The 26,743-nt window shown below is 48.1% G+C and overlaps 1 protein-coding gene across 5 annotated transcripts in view; it reads right to left on the bottom strand.

Moving 5' to 3' along the window:
- Positions 1 to 26,743, bottom strand: part of agap1 (ArfGAP with GTPase domain, ankyrin repeat and PH domain 1) — a 160,089-nt gene that overhangs the window by 70,611 nt on the left and 62,735 nt on the right. For 4 of the 5 annotated variants that reach the window (XM_036540218.1, XM_036540220.1, XM_036540215.1 and 1 more), the window contains exons 2-10: positions 26,369 to 26,427; positions 24,913 to 25,000; positions 21,442 to 21,456; positions 15,598 to 15,683; positions 15,022 to 15,163; positions 13,317 to 13,451; positions 1,668 to 1,795; positions 865 to 1,020; positions 62 to 154 (exon numbers count right to left, since the gene is read on the bottom strand). In XM_036540218.1, the coding sequence (XP_036396111.1) occupies positions 62 to 154; positions 865 to 1,020; positions 1,668 to 1,795; positions 13,317 to 13,451; positions 15,022 to 15,163; positions 15,598 to 15,683; positions 21,442 to 21,456; positions 24,913 to 25,000; positions 26,369 to 26,427 (902 nt within the window). The remainder of the gene's footprint in view (positions 1 to 61; positions 155 to 864; positions 1,021 to 1,667; positions 1,796 to 13,316; positions 13,452 to 15,021; positions 15,164 to 15,597; positions 15,684 to 21,441; positions 21,457 to 24,912; positions 25,001 to 26,368; positions 26,428 to 26,743) is intronic. The other variant, XM_036540219.1, reaches the window with a different exon arrangement.

The following is a 26,743-nucleotide window of genomic DNA, read 5'->3' as shown; positions in this document are numbered from 1 at the left end:
GGCGCTGCCGGGGCCCCCAATTAGGGCGCGGCGTGGCCGGCGGCGGCGGGGGGAAAGATACCTGTTTAATTGGGATCGCGCGGCCGCTCCCGATGCTGTCCGCCCGCACCTCCAGCCCTTTCTTCTCCTTGTCGGGCTCGTTCCCTTTCCGAGACTGCAGGGGGGGGAGACACAGGGTTCTGTCGGTTAGACGGCGGCGCGCTCACCGTTCGCTTCCAGCGCTTTCCACACGTTAGAGCTCTACGCTCCCTGCCCTCTACTCCTCTATGGCCCTCACCGAGAGCTCATCGCGCAGGGGATCATATGGAGAGCAGGGGCTGGGGTCTTACCGTCAGTGTTACACATACACTTTCATCTGAATAATGAGTTTATGATGCTATTTAAAAAAACTCCCTTTAAATTATAACAACACTCAGAGTGAATTCCACAGAAGTAAACATCTTTTATTTGAAAAATTACATTTATTATAATTGTTAGTTATAAATTTCTGGTGAGCTGCTTATTTGCAAAGTTTTTTGTGTAAGTCCTTTTATGGACAGCTCTGTACTGGATGCAGTTTGACAGACACTCTGAGAGTGGTGTACTCACTGCAGACAGTGATGTACTCAGTAGGCTGCTAAGCACTGTGGCACTGTGTACCAATTCCACTGTAGAGACTGCTGTACTGGGTACAGTTTACTGTGTACTCCATAACAGTTCTGTTACAGAGAGCGCTGTACTGGGTGCAGTTTACCCAGCACTCTGTGACAGTCCCCATGCTGTACTGGGTACAGTTTATGAAGTGCTCTGTGTCAGTCTTGTTTCGTAGAGGGCTGTACTGGGTGCAGTTTGGACGGGCAGTTGGGGCGCGGACGGGACACTCACAGTGAAGAGGTTGGAGCGGCGCTTGGACTGCTTGCGGACGGGGGTGGGGGTGTTGGTGGTCTGAGGGACCTCCATGCGTAGCTCCTTCTGGCTGGTGCTGGGGGTGGAGGGAACTGACGACGAGTAGTCACTCAGACTGCCCCCACCATTACTGGTCTGGAGAGGGAGAGAGGGGATAGAGGGAGGGAGAGAGGGACAGAAAGGGAGACGGGGAGAGAGGGGGATAGAGAAGCAGGGAAAAAGGAACAGAGAGGGAAGGAAAGAGAGAGAGAGGGAGTGGGTGAAAGAGATGGGGAGTGAGGAGAGAAGTGAGAAGGGGAGAAGAGGTCAGAGAAAAGACACCACAGAAAACAGCACTTATGGCCAGCAAACAAGGGTTTGACACCCAAAGGAGCATCAGGAAAGGCAATGCAAAGGATGCAGAAACCAAAACACACCTGTACCATGATGCTCTCTCAAACGCTCATTGAGTCTGGTGCAGCGGGCAATATTTTACAGTAAAACAGGAAAACAAACCCCTTGAAATGAAAATGATTTCTGACAGCACCTTCCTTATCTAATGACTAATCAATAGGAATGAGTTGGTAAGACTCAAAGCAGAGGAGGTACTCCTGGCCAGAGAGAGCTGTGACCAGTTAGAGTGCACTAAGAGAGGGGGAAAGGAAACGATGGAGAAAGACAGAGGGCGGGTAAACAACAGAGAAAAACATGTCTGCCTATGTGTGTAAGCAGATGTGAGTGTAGGCTGCCTTGTCCTGGATACTCTAATCTGTGTGTGTGTATGTGTTCTGCGAGTCTCTCACCTGGCTGATGTGCACTGCAGACACAGGGGCGGAGCACACGGACGAGTGGCTGGGGGAGTTGGGGAGGGACTTGCACGGGCCAATGGAAAGCTGCTGCTTCTTCCGGGTTGCTACGATCTTCTGGGCCACTGCAACAGAGGACACACAGCTAAGCATGCTCCCCCTCACACTCCCAAACAGCTGCAGAGACAGACCAGCTTATCCTCCGACCCCAGCACTGAGCCCACAGCACCACACACAGATCAGACTGGACTGTTGGAGAAGCCACAATATTAAGTCATATAATTTATAGTTAAAGCCAAATAAAGCTTCAACTGTGAATCTTCTGACTGCCACATGTTAGTTCTCATTTCGGCAAATGCTCATCTCTGCCTGACATGAAAAGCACGTTTTCCAGGGCCGGTAAAGACAGGTAATGTGAGAACAGAGCACCCAGCAGCTAATATAATTAGCCAGTGGGGTTAAACTGAAGCTGTAGCTAACACAGAGACAACACTGTGAGCTTACGTACGGTATGCATGGACACGTTTCTCCATATATAAAAGACAATAACAGATGCTAACTCCATGCCCAGTTATATCACTGTAGCTGCACTGGCACTGTGCCAAGGCTAAGCACTCATATTCACCAACAAATGAGTGTTTTTCCTGAGGGATATACAACCGCACTGGGGAGGCAATGGGTGCAGGGATGAGCCGTTAGCCATGCAGTAGCCTCACTATAATGTAGTTTGGCTTTGAAAGGAAAACGGCATCGATTTCCCCGTTCCTGACAGCTGCAGGGCGCAGGGGCTGAGAGGCAGCGCGGGAAGAGAGTAATTGGAGTATCAGGAGCCCAACGTCCGGGCCCAGGCGTCCGGGTACAGCAGTCCATAATTCGTAATAATGCTGATGCAGGGGAGCGAGCCGGGCCCGTGATTCTCCCATCCGTCTCGCCCCGTGCGGGGGCCCCCACTGTCCTTCTGGAGCTGTCCCTTCGTGCGAGGAGGGGGGGGAGATTTGTTACGACTACAGGTCCGGCAATTATTTCACGATTATTACGGCGCTGTGGTGGGAGCGCTTCATTATTCTTCCCCCGGACGGGGCTGTTATCGTATCGAAAGGGCCACGTCAGTTAGCCTCGCCACGCGGCAGCTATTGATCCCGGCTCGTCCTCTCGGCCTAATCACGGCCGGCCCGCGGAGGGAGGCTCAAACGCTCGCCATCGATCTGCTGCGGGGGGGCGGGGGAGGCTGGGGGAGGGGGGCGGCTGTCCGTATGGGCCTGGATATGGCCGCAGCAGGGGCCGTGTTGGGGCACCGCGAGGAAATAATGGCAGGCAGTGTGAGAGTGGGTTCAGCGGTGGAATTCACTGCTGAAATCCCTGGCTGCCATTGCTTATTGCCCAAAGTACAGAGCCTTTACAGCATTTATTCCAGAATACAGTCTACAGATACATAGACTGAATCATTCTTCTCTTTTTATAATTTTTCCCCAGTTTTATTTATTTCACATCAAAAAAGTTCTTTTACAATTCATGAAATTGAAAAGTGAATTAAAGTTACTTATTTTTACAGTACTCTTTACCCACCAGAGAGGGGAGGACAGGCTATCTGCTTGAATGAAGACTATTCAGGAAAACACAAAAAATAGCAAAAACACTGGTAATATAGCTATATTTACCAAAATCCACAATCTCAACATTGGTGGCTAGGCTAACACTTTCTAATAGGCCTAGTAATCAGCACTTTGTATTTTTCGTTATAGTACACTGTGAAGGAGAGCCTTTACCTCCCCCAAGAAACTGAATGTCAGTTCATTGTGGTAATCATTTGTTAAATGTTCAAGACCACTTCTTCTTCTAACAATCAAATTCAAACTGACCAGTAGGAGATATTACTTCATAAACTTCATCAAATTCATGTTCAATTGTTCGTATTTTTTTTATTTGCCTGGGAGCCAGCCTATTGGCTAACAATCCACACCTGCCTAACTGAAGGCTTATTAAATACAGGTGTCTGGCTGGAGAGTGAAGAAGCTCATTTTGTTCCTGCTGTTGGTTTGCTAAGGCTGGTTTCCCAGCTCTTTGTTTGTTGAGTTTTAAAAACTTTAAAACTTGAAAAAAAAAAACCCTTTTTTTTCAACCTTTGCTCTTTTCTGCTCATTTATGTGAGACGTGTCAGCCAGCTTCTCCACATACACCAACAGAAATGAAGCCTGGTCTTAAAATATCAACCTAAAAATGCAACATTATAACTATGATCAATACACTGTCCAATATGGGAAACACTGAATATCTAAGTCTTCTGTAAAAGCAGCCAGGGACAGATGATCAGTGGCAAAAAACAATTTTCATAACTGACCATTTAAACTTAATGAACTCTGAACGATGAAAACATCAATTTATCAAAAAGTAATAATAAATAAATAAGCAAATGTTAGCTACCATAATAAAATAAGAACTTTAGGCACAGTGGCTGGCACTGCAAATCAAGCATTAAAATAGAACAGGGCCATTAAAAGCACACACTTCCATAACCCTGTGGACACAAAGAGGTTCCCTCCAAACCGAGCTGTCCTCAGGAGGAAGTGACATCACTCTTCTGTGGACGGGCTGTACGTTCTCTGCTCTCCTCGCACGACGCCATTTCTCTCCCGTCTTTCCATTTCACAGAGATGGGAGCGTCTCAGATGTTGCGTTTATGAACGGGTCAAGAGACGAAAAGGCTCCCATGGCAACCGGAGCAGCTTTCAGCCTGTTGGTCTTCTGTCTTGAGCAAACAACTTGTGTGTGCACTTGAGGTGGAGCTGTTCACCCGTGCAGACTGTATGACCCTCTGCCTCAAGGGGAAGGTGAAACTACAGCACAGTGTTTCGCTAAGCTCCTGTCTTTGTCATGGGCGTACAGTGCTGTATCAACACAGACACCTCGTATTCGCAGTGTTACATACCTTAAAACAGACAACAGAATGGAAACCATTTCCTTTTAATCATGAGATTATGGTGGAAATGAGGGTAAGTGTGAGATTGTCCATGGCCTGGATCATATGAAAAGATGTACCACAAAATAAACTGACACGCAACAGTATTGGCTATTGCAAATGATACTTTTGACCGCGTTTACCTAGTAAAATATATGTGTTCAAAAATATTCTGCTGTTGACACACGTCAATTTGTAAAATTCTTTATGCACTTTGACCCTTGTTCTCTCAGGTCTGCTTCTTACTACTCCATCATTACATTACATTTAATTATTGTCATTTAAGAGACGCTCTTACCCAGAGCGACTTACATAGGTAACATTTTTATCCATTTCTACAGTTGGATATTTATTAAGGCAATTGTGGGTTAAGAGCCTTGCCCTTATCAGCGGTGCCCCAATGGGGAATCCAACCAGCAACGTTGGGATTCCTAGCCCTGCTCCTTATCGCTACACCACACTGCTGACGGAAATGGAATCACACACTGAGTGTAACTGCAGTGTCACATTTACAGCCTCTGGCACCTCAGTGTGGCAGTGCCCACTGTCCCACAAATTACTGCTACACCACAGCCTTGACTCTGACTGCAAGAGGACAAACCAGCAGGCAAACACAAGGACCCACAAAACAGCTCAGAGCTTACACTGTCTCTATTCAAGTCTGAGCTAAAGGGCAGCTGCTGGGCTCATCCCAGATCAGAAGGCGGCGAAAATGCCAGTGGCCACAGACCCCCAGAAGGGTGCAGGGCCTGACCTCAGTGCAGGGGGGGGAGAAGAGAGGGTTATCGCCCTGTGTTAAACTGATCGAACACACTCCATTACCCGGCTCCCAATAAAACCCGGCACGGTTTCATTTCGGCGGAAATGAAGCCGCGGTTTTAATTGGTCGTATTAAACGGCTGAGCTTTAATGAGGATCCCGCTATAAACGTTTACCTCCAGGTTAGAGCGCTCGGTCCAAGGGCAGCGAGGTGGCATGCTGCTCTCCGACCGAACGCTAAACTCTATCGAGTTTTCTCGCTCTGGGCGCCGTGTGACCCTCGTCATACAGGCCAGTCTAACAGAACAGCCCGCAATGGCAGCCCAGTGAGCATGTGCAGGGTGACGTGAGGCCCCGCCCCCCCCTCAGCGCCATGCAGCCGCCTGATTGGCCCCCTCTGGGCAGCTTCGACAGAAACTGGAATGACCTGGAGATATATGCCCGCGCGTACACATAAAGACATCCGCCGCTGTATTTTACGTTAAGTGTTAAGAACAGTTATGATAAGACTGTGTTAAATATTTAAACTGCACAGCTAATGCAATTTAACTTTAACCATCAATCTTTGTTCCCCTCTGAGAGTCCGCCATTTATTCTAATGGGAAATGTCTCGCGTTTGATGAGATTTATGACAGCTCCTTTCCGGCAGGGAGGAACTGAAAAGCAGGCGACCTCCGCAGAGGGGAAAGACGATGGCCGTCGTCACACTCGTGCTCAGCTCACGCCTTACAGCACTGCGCTCCCGCACTGCTCCCAACACACGCTGCCAAATTACTGCCCAATGGCACCTAAAAGCCACACCTTAAATGTGTGTATCCACGCTGCTGTAGAAACATATCAGTACTCCATGCTATTAGCAAACACTTTTTAAATATGCTGCCACTTAAGTGGAACCTCTTTTTGGAACAGTTAATAAGCAGACAGTAAGAGGGTAGTAAATAATTCATAGGGTATCCAACATTTACATTTATTCGTTCGGCAGGTGATTTCATCCAAAGCAACTTACAAGTGAGGTTTCCAACTGGCAGAGAGTGACTGTAAATATCAATGAACCTGCCACTAATTCCAAGCTCATCTGAACATGAGCATATTTTTAAAACAATGGCATTCACAACAACAATTTCTACATGTTTTCACACCACATTTTTTTATTGCTCATATACTGGCTGCTCAGAATCTGTTTGCTAAGTACTTTATAAAGAGGTTACAACTGAGGAGTACCAATGCATTAATCAACTGTTTCCTTACAAAGCACTTCAAAATATGACGGATGAAACATTTCATCAGTGACATCATCATAACAGGACACAGCAGCAGTGTTACCTGGGGAAGTCGTCTCCCCTGTCTCAGTGATGTAACCAGGATGACTTCACCTGCTGGCGTCTCCCACGGCATGGTCTGGCCCATGATTCCACAGACGCAAAGCCATATGGCCGTCTTCACAATAAAGCTGTGACTATCAATAAGCAAAGCCTCACTCTATCCACAGAGAAACTACTGCCAGATCAGCTGCCCATTTCTACATTAGTACTGACCAGAGTCAGTTTAAGCTTGTACTGTGGAGGGTTACATTTAATTGCTTTTTACAACTCGAAACAACGAAAACCATCCTTTGACAGAGAAAGGTTCGATTCTGTTTCATGACAGATCTGTGGTTGAGCTTCTACAAACTCAACTGTAAGACACAGTGCTCTCCCAGATCATGGGAACAGTAGAGGAAATTTGCCTCATTTGAGGCAAATTTACATTTACACAAATCCGCACCGCTGGCACGGAGGAGCAGCTCCTTCAGGAAGGCTGTCTGCACTCAGCCTAGCGCAGCCACGCAAAATCCAATACAGGCTACTGTAACAAACTGATAAAAAATCTCAAGAGCAATGAGTCAAGCCATTAGAGGCAATGATTCCGTTGCGCTTCAAAGTGACAGCGTTTCTGGGAGGGGGCGGAACAATATTAAGGTACAAAATGGCAAAATCATAAACAAGCTGACACGCTGTGATAAATAAGTACATCATGACCAGGGCACAGAGCAAGTGGTGGGCTGAGCCAAACGTATGAGGATGCAGCCAGCACAAAGCACAATCCCTCTGCCTCAGCAGAGAAGGCCCGGACAGGCCACCAGCCAATCCTACAACTCCACTCCAGCTGCAGCCCTCCTGTGCACATGCTCAGGCTTAGCCACACAAAAGTGACATCACAAAGGGTGCACAAAAATGACATCACACAGGGGGCAATGACATCACAAAGGGGGCAGAAAAATGACATCACACAGGGGGCAATGACATCACAAAGGGGGCAGAAAAATGACATCACAAGGAGGACAGACAGAACTCCACCCAATCACATCACAGCCAGCTGTGTCCCCGCAGTGGATTCAGTTCACATGTAGTAGTTCAAATCGCCAGCAGCTTCCAACACCCATTCAAACACGCTCACGCTCGCTCGCTCACACACACACACACACACACACACACCTGAGCCTGTTAAACCTCTCATGGAATGAAACATCCCACCGTCTCCTATTTGCTGGGCCTGCTCATTTAATGCAGTGCAAATGAGAGCTCCTCCTAGTGGCTGCAGCGTGCCCTGCATGTTTGTGACTGCCGTTTGGTTTAAACCCCTAGTCAAGTGTCACAACATAGAGACGTGAACTCTGTCAGTACCAGGCAAACGATCCTAAGAGAGGGTAAACAGGAGTGACCTGAGCAAGGCACACAAACTGAACAGGCCCTGCGCGATGCTCGCGCCTCTGCTGGCCCTCTAGTGGTGAGAGGGCTCACTGCAGGCAGGGAGGAAACCTGCTGACGGGTCAGGGGACCCTGCAGCCCCCTGTTGTTGCCAAAAGTGGGCCAGCAATGGAGGGAGAGAGAGAGACAGACGTCTAACCTTTTCCCCGCGACGCTCAGCTGAACGGACAGCCGAGCGGCCGAGAGAGGGAGCCCGCCCTGGCAAGTTTATTACGGTGCTGTCAGGTCCGTTAGCTGCGGCGCGCTATAAATATTAGCTAATGAGTCAGAAGGAGAGCGTGTCAGATCGGGTGCTGGGCGTGAGGGCCCGCCAGGGACTCGGGGAAAAGGTCAGAGTTGTACCTCACTTACAACCCAGTAATTAAACCATCCCCCAGAACCCATCCCTCCGCCCCTGAGAGACCCCTCTGCACCCTGTGCTGGGAGTGGGGGGCGGGGAGGTCAGGCAGCAGGGAGGTCACCGCCCTCCAGGACACTGGCTGTGCGGCGGCCGAGGGCAACCGCGCTGGGCGCTTGGCCATTAGGCCGATTTCCCCGCGCCCACCGCAAGGAAAGGGCAGTGACGCTGATCTGCTCAGACAAGTCCTTCAATTTGCTATCAAAACACTGCGGAATTAATCTGTCTTAATAATCGCCTGGTCCTCGGGCCTGTCTCGCCCCGTGTGGGGCGAAGGACGCTGGCAGAAGCTGGGATCTCAGCGCGGTGGGGCTCCCCCAACCCCCAACCCCCCGCCCTAGGTGTGGCCCACGCCACGCCTCTCTATGTCTCTAATCTCACCTCACCTGGCTCCCCATTCCTACTCAGCTCTTCCATTTCCGCTGTCCTGACTGATTCTGATTGGTTAAGCATGTGGCATAAGAGAGGTCAAAAGGGCAGGCTACTGAACTCTGGGCGACTGCTGAGGCAGAGGGGTGGAGCCAGGCTGTGGAGGGCGTGGTCACTCTCCCATGAAGAGGATGATTTGCTGCCTGAAGCTGACAGTACACAGAGGGAACACGGTACCTCAGTCCCAAACCCACACGGTTCACAGGGGGACCATGATACTTCAGTCCAAACCCACATGGTTCATTTCACCCAAATCACAGAGCAGGGCCTGGCTGCAGACCTGTCCAAAGTGATCCTATCTGTGGATGTGACTTCCCTCTCACAACTGAACCTGCACAGACCTGCTTCAGGACGTCACATCCATGGACAACGCCATCCGAGACGACCACACCACAACGCAACACAAGAATCCTGGCTTTCACTTACACACGAAAAGGGTTTAAGAAGTGCACTGTAGGAATGGAGTGATCTGGCTCAAGAAAATACAACAAAACTGGACAAAAAAAACCTCACATATAACAATTAAATATTATAAAACATGCATGCATATATATTTCATATGAAAATATTACATAAACAAATATTTATAGATAATGACTCTTGTAAGTACTAGACTCCCACACGTCTGCGGAATGAGACAGCTGATGAAGCCTCTGCTGTTTTCCTGTAATGGCCACTAAGTGCAAAAGGATTCAATTAACACACTGATTGCTTGTGATAATTACGCTGATGCAACGGTCTTGTTAATAGCTCGGCTTTAGGGAAGAAGGCGATCTGGTAACGCAGGCTTAAAAAGCCACAACTCAGGGGAAAAAAGACATTTTTGGCTTAGTTTTGTTGCTGTTTGTTTGGAATGGCAACTATGACGAATCTACAGTACGGATGATATCTAAACTAATTAAGCCGATGCGCGTGTTCAGCGGTGACCGTCATTGCCCCGACCCCTGTGTGGGGGGGGAGACCTACGAGGCCCCACCACCTCCCGACGGTGACGAGTGGCGAGGTGACAAGCTCGTTAGCGGGCCACTAACGAAGGTCTGTGGGGCGGCCGCGACATGGCGGGCGCGGCGGGCGGGCGTGATGATAATTAGGATAATTAAATTAGCGGGCTGATAGACGCTGGCCGGGGAGCTGTCAGAGATACCCCCCCCCCCCCCCCACCCCAACCACCCCCCCGCGCACGGCTCACGGAGATGGCGGCCTTGCCCGGCCTCCCCGCTAAGAGCCTTCCTCTGGCCCAATAAACATCGCACGCTTCGCAGGGCCCCGCCTTTTATTACCCATGATGCACGTTGCAGAGCTGTTTACATCAAAGCTCTGTCCAGTAATTTCATCCGCGCTGCAAATTCTTATAGTTGCTGTTGACCCTGTTTAAATAAATTGCTTCTCCTCAGCCTCCCCCCCATCACCCCCCCCCCCCCCCCCCCCCCCTTGGCTTTTCTTCATGGAATCTATTATATAAATTTAGGCAAATGACAACGCCAATTATTTTTAATGGTAAACGGAGAGTACCTCGGAGGCTCGGAGCTCACGCAGCCATGCGATGGGCTATTTATTAGATTTAAGCCGATCTCGGAGGGCACCGCAACCGACTGGAGTCCCGCCATCACAAACGCACATTAATTACTTTGCGTAGGAGTATGAATTCTGCGCAGCCAGGACGTGAATCACGCTCTCGCAGCGACCGGGCCTACTTGAACTTGTCACTCCTCCGAGGGATCAAAAAGCAGGCAGGGGAACATTCGTGTTTTGGGTAGACCATTCTGCCAGAGGGAATTACGGCTCTAGGGGTTAGGCCTGGCCTTAAACAAGCCCAACAGTGATCTGCCCCCCGTCCTGAAGACATACGTGCGGGACAAAAATATAGAGATGATTCCGCTCTGGCTTCAATGTGATATCTGTCCTGTCACGTTTAAGGATAAAGGCAGCTCAGTGGTGCAGTGGGGGTATACGTATTGTGGTGTGTGCGTGTAGCTGTGTTTTAACTGACAGAAAGTGTATTCCCATTCATAAGTGCGGATGCTCAGCTACGTCTACGGCTACGTCTCAGCTACGGCTGAGGTAAAGAGATACAGTCTGCAGGGACATGGTGGTCCGTTCCGCTCCGACAGCAGAATAAGGAAGAGCGGCTCTGAGTCTTGGCACTGCGTTCTCTGAATGCTGCTGTGCTTCTCTCAGCAACTCAACACCAAATCTCATTCCCCTGCAAAGACCTGGGACACAACCCCCATCATGAGAGAAGAAGGGTGGCTTTTCACTCCATTTGGGTGAAGCGGTGGTGTTCCTTGAGCAAGCGTGCATTTACATACAGGCCGCTCTGTGGAGACCGACATCGGCGGTTTGGGACAGCGCTGTGCATGTGCACTCCTGAAGGGGTCACAGACTACCCCACGTGCAGCACTGCAGAGGACGGGGCTGTTTCCCCCAGCCTCTGACCAATCCCCAGTCCACTCCTTGTGGACCACAGCTCCTCCCTCACCTGAGAGGCAAACTTCTGGTCTGAGGACTCAGGGGAGACCGAGGGGAAGTAACAGGCGAGCGCCTCTGGATCGTCATTATTCCAGCGGCTCAGAATTAAGGTCATGAGAATAATAGCCACAAAACGCACTGCTTTGATGCTAGAATAAGGGTAATTCAGGCAAGCTAAATGGAACACACACACACACACAAACAAGCACATATGCGTGGGTGCGTGCACATACACACATAGAAAGAAACACACACACATTCGCATGGACGCGTACGCACATACACACGCGCGCGCGCGCACGCACACACACACACACACACACACACACACACACACACACACACACACACACACACACACAGGGAGGGAGGGAGGGGGAGGGAGAGAGAGAGAGTGCTCCGGGCAGAAAACGCTGTCAAGACACTACAGCGACACGAAACATTAAAATAATCATTTTCAAGCTCATCAGTGAATTCCACTTTACTGGATAATTAAAATGCGTGATTAATTGAGGATAATGAAATGAAAAATGCAAGGAGACACTGTCAGTAATAATAAGGAATTTAGCCTTTTCTTGCTCTCATTTGCTGCAGCTGACGACTTGGCCGTCTCACACACACACACACACACACACACACACACACACACAAGCTAAATTACAGTAGGCTCTGCTGCAGCCAAACAGTGTAATAATTAATTGGATAATAACCAAGCATTTAGAGTGAAAATGTGCGTTCTGGCCCACTGGCTGTGTGTGTTTCGGGGGCGCCCCCCCTGCTGCAGTGAGGCCCTGGCTCCGCCCCCTTGCCGTGCGCTAATTCTGTGCCGGAACGCAAACCCACGCCAGCGGTTCTGAAGGGAGCCAGCCGCTGCTCTGAGAGCCGGAGGCATCGCGACTGACCTCCCAGCCGCCGTCTCCAGCAGGAGGCGCTGTGTCTCCAGCGGAGGGAACTGCTCCACGCAAAAGCAGTCTGAGTAAATAGTGTTGTGTGTAGCCATTAGGACTACAGCCCCTGTTCACAATCAACCCCCTCGCACCCCCTTCCTCTGCCCAACTCCACGCCCACCTTATCTCCAATGCTACACTCAAGCAACCAACACTGACTCAACATTTCATGTCCTCTTCCCCAACACTATCAATCCCCTCAAAAAAACCCACCCCCAAAACAACCCTCTCAACACTGGCAACCACACATTCACACACAAGCACACATTCCCTTCCCAACACCGAGCACGGCAACACGTGACTCAACACACCACGACCTCACCAGACCGAGCGTCACACACAGCTCAGACCTGGCGTGTCGATGAGTACTATTAAATGCCATCATCTTGTGGAACGCTCTCTGTGCGGCACAGACAAGCGCAGAGAGACTGCAGTGTGATTACATATGCACGGCAGGTGTGCGGTATATGAGCATCCCATCCACTTAAGGTCTATATCTGGGCTCAGACAGATGAGCATTCCTACCATCACTTGCAACTTGCTCTGGACCACAACAAGAAAGATCTCCATCTGATATTTAATCTCCATAAAACAATCTCAATATGATCACGACTGCATGCAGAACATGGAGGAAACTGTGATTATCAAGCAGCCATGTGAGCACCACGATACTGAAGAGTGGCAGTCAGATTAAAGACTTCAGATTATCTGGCACTTCCTGTCTGACCTCTGAGCTTGCTCTGATGCCACTCAATCGACTGTGCAAGAGAGCTTGTGGACCCCTCTAGAAAAGAGCAATGCCTCCACCTGCTGGACGTTAGTGCTACTGCACTTAATTATCGACTGCTTGCAGAAGACAGAGGATTTCTCCTGGACGACGAGGGTCATGCAGGCATGCCGACCGAGCTGGCCTGGACCTGGGGTTCAGGGGCCGCCCCTTACCGTCCTGGAAGACCCGCTCCACGTTCAGCCCGTAGGTGGCACAGGTCTCGTAGTAGGTGCAGCGCTTCAGGTCGTTGGAGAGCTTGCGCGCCCGCGTGTCGTCGATCACCCGGGGGTTGTTGGCGCTGATGGCATCTGGGGGGGCAGAGGTGAGCAGGGGTGAGAGGGGTCGGGCACTGATGACATCACACATCAGAAACTCCCTTACGCAGGGCAAACCACACCTCCCACCGTTCCACAGCCTATCCATTGATCCATTGAGATGCATACTGATAGATGCTGACTGGGCTTGGCTTTGTGCAAGGCTACAATGGCTGTGCCTGGCCTCAAACCTGCAACATCAGTGTCACAGCTCCTCAACCGTTGTGCCACACTAACACCCACCACTAGGCCGTACTGCTCACAAAAACAGCCGCATTCTTATTGGACATTCCAAAAATGCCTAACTGGCTGCTAAAATGCCAATAATGTACTTGGGAAACTCACCAAGCCAGCTGTAACCACAGGGTTAGACCTTGAGAAAACAAAGGCTATCACTTTTATCAGTTTTCACCACATTTCCCAATGTCAGCAGTGATTTGGACAGGCAGTTCTGGACATGAATAAAGGAGACAGTGCACCCATTTCACTGCAGTTTCATGCACTTTAGAGCTCTAGGTGTGAAATCAGCATAAAGGTCACGTGTCTTCAGATCATTAAGGTCAAAGGTTAATACACCATTTCAATTTTAAATTTCATTTAAACTGTTGAAAATCATTCGACAAATTGACAGCTCTGCCTGTAATATCCAAAATAACATCAATATCAAATATAAAACGCAAGAAAAAAGACATAAAATCCTAAGGAAAGTGCAGCAACAGCGTCTCCAATAAAATGTGCAGTTTTAAAACAGAATGAGCATGGCAAGAGATCAAAATATGACGTCAATCATTATTAAAACTACTAAAATTATTATTAAAAACTTTTCAGCAGTCATTGTCCATTAATAAATGTGTGGGCCTGCCATAACCTTGAATATACTGCCATCTGGTGGCCATATGGTGTAAATAATATACTGAAATTTTTTTTTGTTGCTTTTTAATTACAGTGGCCTGTGCCATCAGTGGATATTTATCATGGCAAAACACCTTACTAAGCAAAGCAAACTCTTCATTTGAAGACATTGTTCAGTCAATAATCTATCATTCAACTTTTATTGGAATTTTATGGTGCTGTTCATTTGCACACTCAGCAGTAATGCAGCAGCCTTATCAGCAATTATTAAAAACCATTTTCAAAACATTTTGCATGTATTTTCTCCTCAGCTGGTGAAATTCCACACAAATATGTCCATTCCTCTCTGCAAAACTGTTGCTTTAAACTCATATCCCCATCAACCTATCAAGCTGCAAACTGTGTTCTCCTTTACTGCGTCAATATGTTAACATTACCCTGCAATGACATACTGAAAAAATAAACCACAGTGTCTGCATTTAACAAACATTTACAGAATAACAACGTCCACGCAAACCTGGCTTTGTCTGTGTTTGGGACGAGGCTCAAAAGTAAAGGCAATCAGATTTGTGGAGCCCCACATGCTGTTGTAAGAAGCAACATTCCAACCAGTAAAAAAGTAGTACAGAAAGCACACAGTACATCAGTGAACACCCTGTTCGCCTCCGCACTGGGATGCTAGCGGCACGGTGCTGCGCGGCCTGGCTCTCACCTTGCGTTCCCACCAGCACCAGTGGCACGTCGGCGGTGTTGCGGTAGTTGGCCATGCGGCTGTAGTAGTGGTAGACGGTCTGGAAGCTGATCTCGTCCTCCAGGCTGAAGACGAAGATGACCGCGTCCACCCACAGGGCGAACTGAGGAGCGGGAGAGAGAGGTCACCCCAACTGCCCCGGGTACACACAATCTAACACAGTGTTTTACCAAGGGGATTACAGACCTCAACCTCCAATCACCAAGCACCACTCAAAAGCAACTTGAATACAAAGAGGGCAGAGGAGTGAGAGGAGGAATGTCATGTGCTTGCATCCTCAGACTGGGTCTTGCTCTGAATGTAAAAAGACCTCCCATCTATTTGTGATGAACTCACTGTTTACTTAAGAACTGAACACACTGGCGCCTCTTTAAGACACTCCGTTCCTCAGAAATTCAAGCAGCTGTAGTATTTTTAAATAGTCCCACAAATACAGTAAACATTAGATCATGAACGCCAGCAGCATCAGAGATATATCTGTGCAGCCAACTCCTTCAAATAATTTTCAATAAAAGTGCAGAAGAGTGCAGTACTCACCTGGGCCTCTGGAGGGCCCCCTTCATCCCTGATGAGCAGGAGGTAGCTCTGTCCATCCACCACGATCTCCTTCTTAAAGCGCCCTCCTGAGGGGGACAGAGGACAGGCGGGGGGGTGAGGGGTGGAGGAGGGGTTGGGGGAGAGGGCGTGGTCTATAAGGCATATCTGTCGAAAATGCCATATCCATCTTGAGAGCAAATATTCTATGTTGGAATCTGGGATTTGCACTCAGTGTATTTTTTCCACTGTTAATCACTGCCCAGTGATTTCATTGTCATTAACTATTAGCTTTTGTAATTCAGTTAGAATATTTTAGTGATCAGTTATAATCATTCAGTTTTCTGAAAAAAATTTAATTCTTTCTCACCCTACAGAAAATTACACAGGAACAGATACACATAGGTTGAGACCCTCAATATCTGTCAATCACAGCATCAAAATCATGGATGGGAATGTCTAATATTAATGATGACGATGGGAACATTCTAATGCAAGTGTTAGCTCGAAAGATGGATCTCTGAACAATGAGGGCCGGCATTCTACCCATGGTATGATGAGTGGGAGGGAAACTTGCAGCGTTTGTCGTCATTTTGACTTTGAGAAACATCTGTGAGACGGGCCATGCCCAAAAAAACAACAATCAAAACCAGAGTGCAAAGGACAACCCTGTGGGAATGCGCTGACGCTGTCTCTGTCTCTGTCTCTGCAGCCCGGCTCCTGAGAGCCGGCACCTACAGACGACGGGTCAGAGGGCGGAGGGGCTTAGCGCAGGCCGGAGGGGGGACGGGTGGGATCTGAGAGGGTGGCAGCTGGGATGGCAGGCGCCATCACACCCGGCGCGCCTCTCTACGCAACCCGAAGCGATGAGAGGGAAACGCGAGCGCTCGTCTGAACTTTGGGGCGGGCCTCATTCTGATCGGCTGACGGTTTCCTGCGATGGTCCTACGGAGTCCGAGGGGGAGAGTTCCGACACTGGAAAACCGACAGTAACACTGCTGATAAGACACACTGGGGACCACAGGCAGACAGCAACAAAGCAAGAGGAGTGTCGCTTACTTTCACTCTCAGGCTTCACTGCTTCAAAGGCTTACTGGTTACAGCCTGACACCAGAAGGCTACTGCTTCAATCCCTGCCAAGTAGCACCACAGTCTGCCACTACTACCCAGTGCCCCTCCGCTTAGCCCAGTATTCATAAAGAGGTATTGTGAGTGACCCAGGCTTAAACAGGCCTCAAATCCATCGTATGTACTGGGGTCTTCCTCTGGATCAATCACCAACAAGGCCAGCACCAAGATCACATGACTCATAAAGGAACTCTTAAATGCTGGGCGTTGGCAGACAGTCTCACGCCCCGTGGCAAAGCGCAGATGGTCCATGCCAGCTCATCTCTAATGGCCTTCAGAAGGAGGGCCCCACCATTATCCTGCCTGGCAGGGGGGATTACAGAGCACGCAGCGGGGAGCCGTGGACAGCTCCAGCCACTCTCTCCCCTAAAAGTTGTTTCTTTTAATAGTGCGTAAGCAGATCAGAGAGGTTTTCTCACGCAGGGTCATGGTGTAAAGGTCACAACCTCGCTTTGAGTGGCCTTAATCTGCTCATAACGCCAGAAGAGGGGTCATGCCGCACCTCGTTACTCACTTCACCTGGGGTCCCTTCCTCTCTCCTGTCCGGGCAAAATCCCCACGGACTGTGACGACCCCACCACACATCCTGAAGGAAGTGGCAGGCAGCACACACCAGCTAAACCTTCGGCTGCTCTGCAAAGAAACGCATACCAGCAGAGGCCCTTCAGAGGCACTTTTTTTATTGTCATCTTCTCTCTATTTTTGCTGTGTGAAAGCCACTGCAGGTTGAATTGTTCTGCTAGGTGACTTGATCACCTTGCTTGTTCGAATTTTTAGCCGGCTGTTTTTCAGCAACTTAGCGCAACAAGCCTGGCCTAGCTCTAGCAAACCTACAAATGCTTAAAGCTGAGGGGAACTTGCATTTTAGTCCTCCATCCTCAAGATGGCACTCAAATCCACTCTGTAAATCACATCCTTCAGCTGACTGCTCAGAGGGAAAATCTAAAATTAAAATCCTGTTCCTTACCTTAGAGTTTTGTAGGTATGCCTAATTAACAATAAACACAGAGGAGAAACGTCCCTTTCATCTCGCACACTGGCATGACTCTGTTACATTCCATCTCTCTAAACAAATGATCTCACTCCCTTCAAAAAGTCAGTTTTTATGTGAGATTTCAAAATAAGCCTGTTTAACAGAAACAGATAAGCCTGTCTTTTTACGGTAATATCAATATTCCTACTATCATTTCTGTCTGCCTTACTTCCCACAATGCAGTGTGCAGTCCCAGAATGCCCTTTCTCCCTGTTATCGGCAGGCCAGCTTAGAGGTAAAACACACAGAAATGAAAACTACACAAACAAGCGTAAAACCCAAGAAGCAGACTCCGTACGACTCAGCTAAGAGCTGGCGCTGGCCTATTTACGCCTGCACACAAAGCCACCACCCTCCTCTTTATGACCACACCACAGATTTGTGCCGAAATAAATACTGCAGAAGGTAATAAACATAAAATACACTTGGAGCTCTTTTAAGTCTGAGTCACAGATTTAGGAAGGAAACGCTGAAGGTTTAAGCGCTGCCAGCTGACTGCTGCGGCCTTCTCTCATTGATCAGCCTGCATTAATACCTGCCTCAAGGATGATAAGCTCTTTTCAGCACATCCAGAACTGCTGACAAAAGAAAAAAGGCATTTTTGCTTCGTGTAACAGAATATGAGCCAACTGTGCATCTTATCCGCAGAGTCGTACTGTGGATGTATTTTTTATTAAAGCTTAATTTAAGCAGGAAGGTCAAATGAGAGCTGATTTCTCTTTTACAGGGATGACCTAGGGGGGTCAAGGTTGACAGAGAAAGTATGGGACTGCACAGACAATAAAGTGGCAGTGACTAGGCGGCCAGATGTAGCGAGCCAACGGGAATCTGAGCAAGTCAGCGAGGTTAACACCCCGCTCTTTCAACAAGCGTTAAGGGGCTTTTAATGAAGTCACAGTGCAAGGCAGAACCTCCGTTTAACATCTCGACCGAATCACCTTCTACAGAAGAGTCCGCCCCCCCAGGTCCCTGCACTTGGGAACTGGATTTACTGCGCCCCCTACTGGCCAACCAACGCCTGCCGTACATCAATAAGTGACCTGCTTTCAGCCTGATGTGTGAACACACAGGGCGAAATGAGGTTAGCTTTAACCACTGCATCGATCTGGGTTGTATCGCTGCGGGTGGTCCTTTTCGGAGGTTTCCTGTAGGGTTTTATCACTGATTATTGCTGGAACTTTGCTGTGCGTTTCCCTTGGGTCTTGCGATTGTCAAACTCAGTATCAGTGCGTCTGACACGTGCACGTTAGACGTGAGGTGAATGACATTCAGCAACTGTCTTAGCTTTCATTTAAACGTTACACTAATTACTCATTCATTCTGATTGAATTACCTGGCTGACTACCTCCATCATGAAGGCTAAATACCCCACAAGTGCAACAACAGAATATGTGGTAGCAAACCAGGTTGCATAAATCTCATGGCCTTAATTATGACAGATAATATTGGATGAAACCATTATTGTTTTTGAGAAATGACTGCTGGGCACGATTAGGTTTGGCACAAAACAGTGCAATTGTAAAGTTATTATCTGTTCTGTGACATTTCTCGGCTGGGTTCTCACCATTTAACTACACATTCATCAGAAAACATCACACGCAATGCCGTTAACATGAACAATGTTTGCCGAGGACTTCCATTCAAATGTAAGGTTGCATATTGTGCACGATAGTTTTTGGAAGAAAGGCAAGCGTTTTCTAAATGAGCAGAAAAAAGATAAAATTAGTGCTTCTTCGTTTTTTTGCTTACCCTGCGTGAATTCTGTCCTAAGACAAACTTTCCTGGCAGCTCTAAGATTTTAGCGCTAAGCTTTTACCCATAAACCCGCCTGCGCTTTGCGCTGACGTCTGGATGGTGATGAGTGGCTTCTGCTCAATCGCGTTTTCATTTTTGGTTTCAATTACATTTATGGAGGCCCCGCCCTCCCCTGCAGAGCCATCTCTCCACGCAAATGAAATAATCCCATTGCCGTTAGCCCTTCTCGTCAGCATTTCCAAAGTGGGTCACAAAAGGGGGGGAAAACCAGAGGGATGCAGGTCCTGCCACCCAGATTTGGAGATGAAACGTCATAATGGTAACTAAGGGTCACAGCGGACAGGGACAGACTCGTGAGTGAGCGGACGCAGTCAGGTAAGAAGCTGAGATGAGCGTTTCCCAGCTAGCGGAGACCCAAGCTACGGTTACACAGGAAAGGATCTCTTCAGGGCACTTTGGTAATGTCCTGATTCCTTTTGACAGCCAGCATGAGGATTCAGTTCACTTACTATTATGTTTCTGAATCTGACACGACTGCGGTTATATGACACACCCATATCAAATATGTACCAATTCTACAATATTGCAATATTGCAGTATAACAACTGGAATGAGAGTGACTGCTCAAACCTGCACTGGGTGTTCCAACATAATTCCACTCTGACAGCTCTCTTTATGAAGACTAACTGTAAAAGGCACTTTTTATGGGTTTTTTATTTGCATGAAATAAGTAAAATATCCCATAAAAACGTATTCTTAATAAACCTTGTAAACAAGCCACATGCACAGGCTGTACTTGGCTGCGCATGCTGTGCTGACAGGCCCAAAGAGGCAGCGCCGTGACCCTGGTCGCAGGGTCAGCGTTTTCCACGGTTATGGTCTCTGTCTGTGCGGTCAGAGGAAGGGGAGCGGTAGGGTCAGCAGTGTCGGTCGCCAGCCTTTTAATTACTGACAGTTTTCCGACGGTGACATCATAGCAGGAAGCATGTTTACAACTGCGCTCGTCGTGTGACAGTCCTTTCCATGGTTGTTTGTGACACTGCAATGGGTTTTGGGCACGGACACAAAAACACACACAGACACACAGACACAGACACAGACACACACACACACACACACACACACACACAAACAGACACACACACAAACAGACACACACACAAACACACACACACAGGTGTGTCTCTCTCCACATTACACTGTCTAATGTGCCTTCTCCCTCCAAGTCTCAGTTCGGTAAATGAAGATGAAATAAAACCACAATAAAACAAAACAACAAAAGAACACTTCTGCCCCTTCTTCAGAAAAGCTCCGCCTCGGCCAGGCTCTGTCCGTCCGTCTGTTGCATGAAGCGAGTCCACCAGATCAAGCTGCAGTGCATCGTGGGTGATCACAAGGAGCCCATGAAGAGGCACGCTGATGTGGTGTGTCGTCCGACAGCGCAGCGCACTGCGCAGTGTGCAGTAAGAGCATCAGCACTGTGTGACATTGATGGGGGAGGGGGGCTAACGACACGGGGTGCTCGTGGGGGACACGGGTATGATGATTCTGGAATGATTCTGGTATGGAGGACGTGCCCGACAGTGACTCTGAAGGACTATGGAGTGGGGCAGGGGACACACTATACAGCTACCACGGCGACAGGCCGAGCAGCTTGATCTGGCTCAGGTTCAACAGCCTCAGACATGCTGATGGACTTAACAGCATAGTGAATCTACTGAGTTGCACTGACTCAAGGCTAAGCTACAGGCAGCTGGAGCCTCCTGAGAGTACCCCCCTCTACAGCCAGCACTGTAACGCTCAGCCACTGCGCTCCCTGCGTATCACTACTCTTCACAGAGAACCTGGTCCAGACCAAGCTGCGCTGAAGAGGGAGACAGGGGGAACCCCGGAGAGGGGGAGGACGAAGAGACACGGAGAAGAGTAGTTACCTGCGTCCACGTCAGCTAGTTAAGAGGCAGCCGGGAGGAGAAGAGAGAGAGAGAAGAAATAAAGAAAAAAGAAACAAATCAAAGAGGCAGGCCACAGCGTCACATGCACAGTCATTAAAACACAGCCACAGGCTGGGGGGAGTGGGGGGAGAGAGAGGCAGAGGCAGAGAGGCGCGGGGCGGGCCGCAGCGCTTTTCGTGGGGAGCGCTCCACTCGGACAGAGGGCCCCGAGGACGCGGGGACCCGCCCGCTCCCCCGGAGGAAGTCCCTGTATTTATGGAAACGCGCTCGCTCTTCCTCTCTGCCCATATGTTCCACTCGGCGCTCGTCGCCGTGCCGCTGAGAGAGCACCGCGGGAAACTTCCCTCTTCTGGGCTGCTGTCCTCCCAGCGCTTCGCTTTCTTTGGGGGAACAACATAACCTCCCAAATCTGCCTGGCTTCAGAGGCCTGGAGCTGGATTCTGAGGGTGCCTGCCCTATCCCCCGTTGGAAAAACACAGCCAATCACTTTACAAGAGGAGGAAATAAGTAAAATAAATAAATTACCATTACTGATAACAAAAATAAAAACAGGAGCTATACAGTTTCAAATGAAAAATGCCATCAGTTATTATTTGGTCCCAGGGTTCTGCTGTTCCTATCAAAGCTGTAACTGTTTTTCAACGTTGCTCTAATGCTGTTCCAACAATTCCAGAGAGAGAGAGAGAGAGAGAGAGAGAGAGAGAGAGAGAGAGAGACGGCCCTTGAGCGACGTGTGTGAAGAGGCCACTGTCCCTGAGAGAGAGATGCAGCACTGTGAGGCTGCGACTGGCCTCAGCAGTAATGCTGCTGATAGCGCCATGGGACTCTGTCTGCCTTTGGGAGAGAGCAAGAAAACAGGCTCTGAGCTGAACCCGATGCAGACTTGCGTTCCCTGCCTTTACTCTGGGCTCGCAGACGCCACTGTGCTTGCAGGGTGCGCTTTCCAAAGCTAAGAATAGCTCTAGGTGGTGGCGGGTTGGTGGTTTTGGGTAACTAAAGCCGTCCACCACAACTTCCCGTAAATTAAAAATGTGTTACAGTAAGGACCTGGCTACCGTAAGGGTGAGGGTGTACATTTTACAAAATATATGCACTGTCAGAGCAACTGAAAAGAATTCTTTTCTTCACGAAGCTGTCTAATGTAATAATAATCATCATAACCATAATAACAGCTGCAGAACTATGCTTGCTACCCAGAAGCATGGGGGAACTTGTATGCTTGCATTGGTAAGTAACGTATTAACCAGAATGATAAATACCTGGCGGTTTCAACAAAACATGTTTTCAAAATGCTAATTATAGTCACTGGATAACTGCTGCTTCCAAGCAAATACATACTAATAATGATTTGAATAATAGCAATCTTAGAAGACTAAAACTTAATAAATTTAAATAAAAGATAAAGAATAAAAGAAATTGTGTTTTGCTTGTGGCGCTTTATCACCACAAGGGCGAGGTTTTTCCTCCACAGATGTGTGGCCAGAAGAGAAGAGCAGCACTGAGTCTTCAGGGTTTTGGGTGAATTCTTGGATGACATGTCCCATTCTGACTGGGAAAGAGTCCGCACGCGTGCAGCCATCTGTGATGGGGCGAGAGATGCTAGTTTCCCGACGCCGGCTCAGCTCGATCTCTGGGTGTGAAACAGCTTCCCGAGAGGAGCCCTCCACGGCTCTAAACACTCGTTAGCTGGGAGGAAATGAATATTTCCCTTTGATAATTCCTAACGAACACCGTGGTTCCCTCTCGCCAGCCTCGAAGCACGCATCTCCATTTTCAGCAGATAAAAAGCACCTTCAACATGAAATTCTTCCTGATGTTTCTGACAAATCTCGCCACTTCTGAACGTGTTTCATTTTTTTTTTTTTAGGATTCTGCACTGGTTTAACAAGACAAAAGGACGGGGAGACACGGAATTAATTAAGCGAGCGAGGAGTTAAAACAGGAGAATTTACGGCTAGGAGTAGCCTCTCGGCCCCCTGGGGAGCTGTGCACTGGCTCTGGCTCACAATAACGTTAATAATGCCAGATGAAATATTTAAACGTGGCCCTTTGAAACTGGATATGCTCCGGGGGCTGTCCATATTGTAGGGGGCTGGCAAAAAACTCTTTCCACCCTCAATAATGGATGGAGATTGAGACCATTTCCCCAGGGCCTGGAACCCCTGATCTGGGAACAGGTGTTGGAGAAAATCACCCCTTAGGCTTAACAGAGCCGCTGGGGCTTGGGGCTGACTGTGAAGCAGTAGAGACACTTCACTCCAAGGCCCTGCCAAACCACAACACACGCTGATAACACTGATTCTCTGATAAGCGCTGGGAGCAGGTGCTTCCACTGTTACAGAGGAGAAGAAAAGGTGCTCCCTCCATTTCATTACCTATTGAATTTCTTTTTTATGTGCTTTCAACATTTTTGCATATTGGCATTTATAAATTTATAGTGTAGCATGAAAGTAACAAACACGCACACATCAAAACAGGGTTATGAACATACATTAATGTTACGTGTGCTGTAAACGCTGTAAAATAAAGGTCATAACGAGAAAACTGGCTTGTGTTCGTAGTCCTTCATAAACAACAGAAAAGGACCTCAATTCTCCTGGTCCTTTGTGTGTCGTAATCCTACTCTGTGTGGTATTTCGAAACGGCAACACTGCTGCGGCTTTTCGGCTATTCAATCACGGCAGTGCAGACGCGTTTCTTGCCATAACTGACAGGCCCCTGATTAATCTGCCCGTAATGAATGCAACGTCATCCACTGCAGCTCCCAGAGGCAGCTCTGTCATAGCCCCTCCCAGCATGCACTGCAGTGAAACAGCTTCAAGCAGGCGCAGGACCGGCCCACAACACATGAACCAGAGCTCCTTTCACTCAGAGCCCATCTGTGAGTCTTTCTGACTGAATCGACACAGTTCGCGTGGAATACTGTGTCATCAATGAGAAATTTGATGGCAGTAGTTTGGATCCTTGTCAAATTAACGTGGCTACAGTCTGTACTATCGTCCTGATTGTTTCTTCAGCAGTTATGTGTGATTCCTGCCTCTGGCCAGTCGTATTCATCCTGTGGTTCTGGGAGCGCCACCACACCGGTAGCCGCTGTCTGCTGTGTGACGCCTGAACTTGAGGTGACCTGCACCTGGAGCAGCAGCGGAGCGGCGGCTGATAGGAAAACTGCAGAATAATCACGTTTGAGATCGTTCCGTTTGTCTCCGTTTGTTCAGCCAGCAACCACTGCAGCTGCACTTTCAAGGTAAAAACAGAGGCTGTGGGAAAGCTGCATTTCTTCCAATGATTGCATTACTGTTGTGCAGCACGGTACCACTAGTGTTAAACACATTACAGTCAAGACTGAAAAAAATGACAATGTTTTAGCAGTTCAGTCAGTGTGCAGCATCTCTGTCCCAGCATCTCGCTCACTGAAAGCTATATGCCTGGCTGTGTTGACGCACTTACCTTCAGGGGACTCCTCCTGCACATATGTTCCAGTCAGGTACCTGTGCACCAACGCTGACTTCCCACTGGCCAGATTACCCACAATGCCCTGGGGGGAAAAATAAGACAAAAATAAGTGGCTGTACCACTTCATAAGTTCCATTTACCAAAGCCACTTCCCGATTATTCTTCTGTTTTTTTGTGGGTGCTAAATTATTTTTGTTTGCATTCATTTCTGATGACTGCACAGGTACATCTGTCATGATATGCACCAGCTGCCCTGAACTGAACTGAATATCCAGGCAAGATATTTTAATTCTCAGTCTGCACTCACAACATATTGTGTTTAAATGTGTTTAATGTTGCTTAAAGTGCAGTCCACTTACAGGAAATTCTGCTATAAGAAACTGCATATAGTGATCAAGATCACTGGGACAGGAAAATCCCTATAACAATGCTGTCTAAAAACTCAGCTAGAAAGAACTGAGCAATCCGCTTATAAGGATGAATTTGGGTTCACTCACAACATGTAATACTGTACTGAGTGCAATGGCCAGTAATTAATGAAAAAGCCATTAGAATGTGAATACAGTGCATCTCATCTCCCCTAATTACCAAAGCACCGAGCAGAATAAATATTTTAGAAAGATTTAGTAGTGTAGCTTAGTGTCTGGATACAAAGAGAGAAATGCATCTGAGAGACTGGACATTCCACAGCCTGCGCTGTCAAAGACAGAGCTAAGGAGGCATCACATCATTAAAACAACTGCAAACTAGCGAGACTAAACAGTGCCAAATCACAAAATAATTAATGAGTCTCATAATTAATGAGTCTAATGATTAATTTAAGCTTGAATTTAGTTAACAACATCGATTGCAGTAGCTCAAACAGGGAGAGAAACTCCCTGGTGACAATCAACAAAATTAATGCAAGTCATTATTTTGTTTCACTTAATAAAGGCTTGTAAAAAATGATGTACAATACAAAAGTGTTTTGTTTTGTGTTAAAAGAAAGAAGCAACATTTAGGATGTTTAGTATCAATTAATTACGAGAAAAACATGAAACAGAAGCACCTACGTTAGCTCTTTATTCGCAGTTCTGTTTATAAGAAATATCATCCAAATGATTTAATCTTTTAAACAGAGAGAACTGTATTACTTAGAGAACTATTCACTTTTATATTACCATTTAAAGGAAAAATTGCATGCTAAGTAAAACATTTTCTTTAAAATGTGTTGGTATACACACCCCCTCCCCCTTAAAGAGGGCCAAAAGGATCCATAAATCTTTGAGTATGAAGAGCATCTAAACTCTAAGATATCCCATATGGATAGCAGGTTTCCAGGAATAACCTTAGTCTGAGTGAAATAAATCCACAAGGCCAAAGACTAAGCCGGCCGGAGCCAGCTACCCGCGGGGACCACAAGGGCTGCTGGGGCTGAGTGCACCGTAAAAACACACGAGATCCAACTCACCACTTTGAGCTCCGGGACCGAGCGGCTCATGGTCCATTCCTGGCTGTTGACGAAGGCATCTGCAACAGAGAGAGAAGGAGACGTTAGCCAAGGAGACAGCAGCGACACGAGCACTTCACACCACAGGATTTCCATCAAAGACCCCCGCAGAGATTTTAATGTAAGGATAACACCCTGGATTTGGAACACATGGCACCTTCCCCAGCCGGTTCTCACTACGGCATTTACATTCCAAGCAAAGAAAGCACCAATCAGCAGCCAGATCAGGAAGCTTCGGCCAACGGGTTTTATTGTTTGTCTTCCAAATGGAAGATCACTTCCTGCTTGGTCCGCACAGGCAGGTTCTTCTCCTCCTGACTGAAGAGATGGATGCTG

Source organism: Megalops cyprinoides, chromosome 11 (genome assembly GCF_013368585.1).
Source record: "Megalops cyprinoides isolate fMegCyp1 chromosome 11, fMegCyp1.pri, whole genome shotgun sequence".
In the NCBI taxonomy this organism is placed as follows: domain Eukaryota; kingdom Metazoa; phylum Chordata; class Actinopteri; order Elopiformes; family Megalopidae; genus Megalops; species Megalops cyprinoides.
This window is presented reverse-complemented; position numbering and strand designations above follow the sequence as displayed.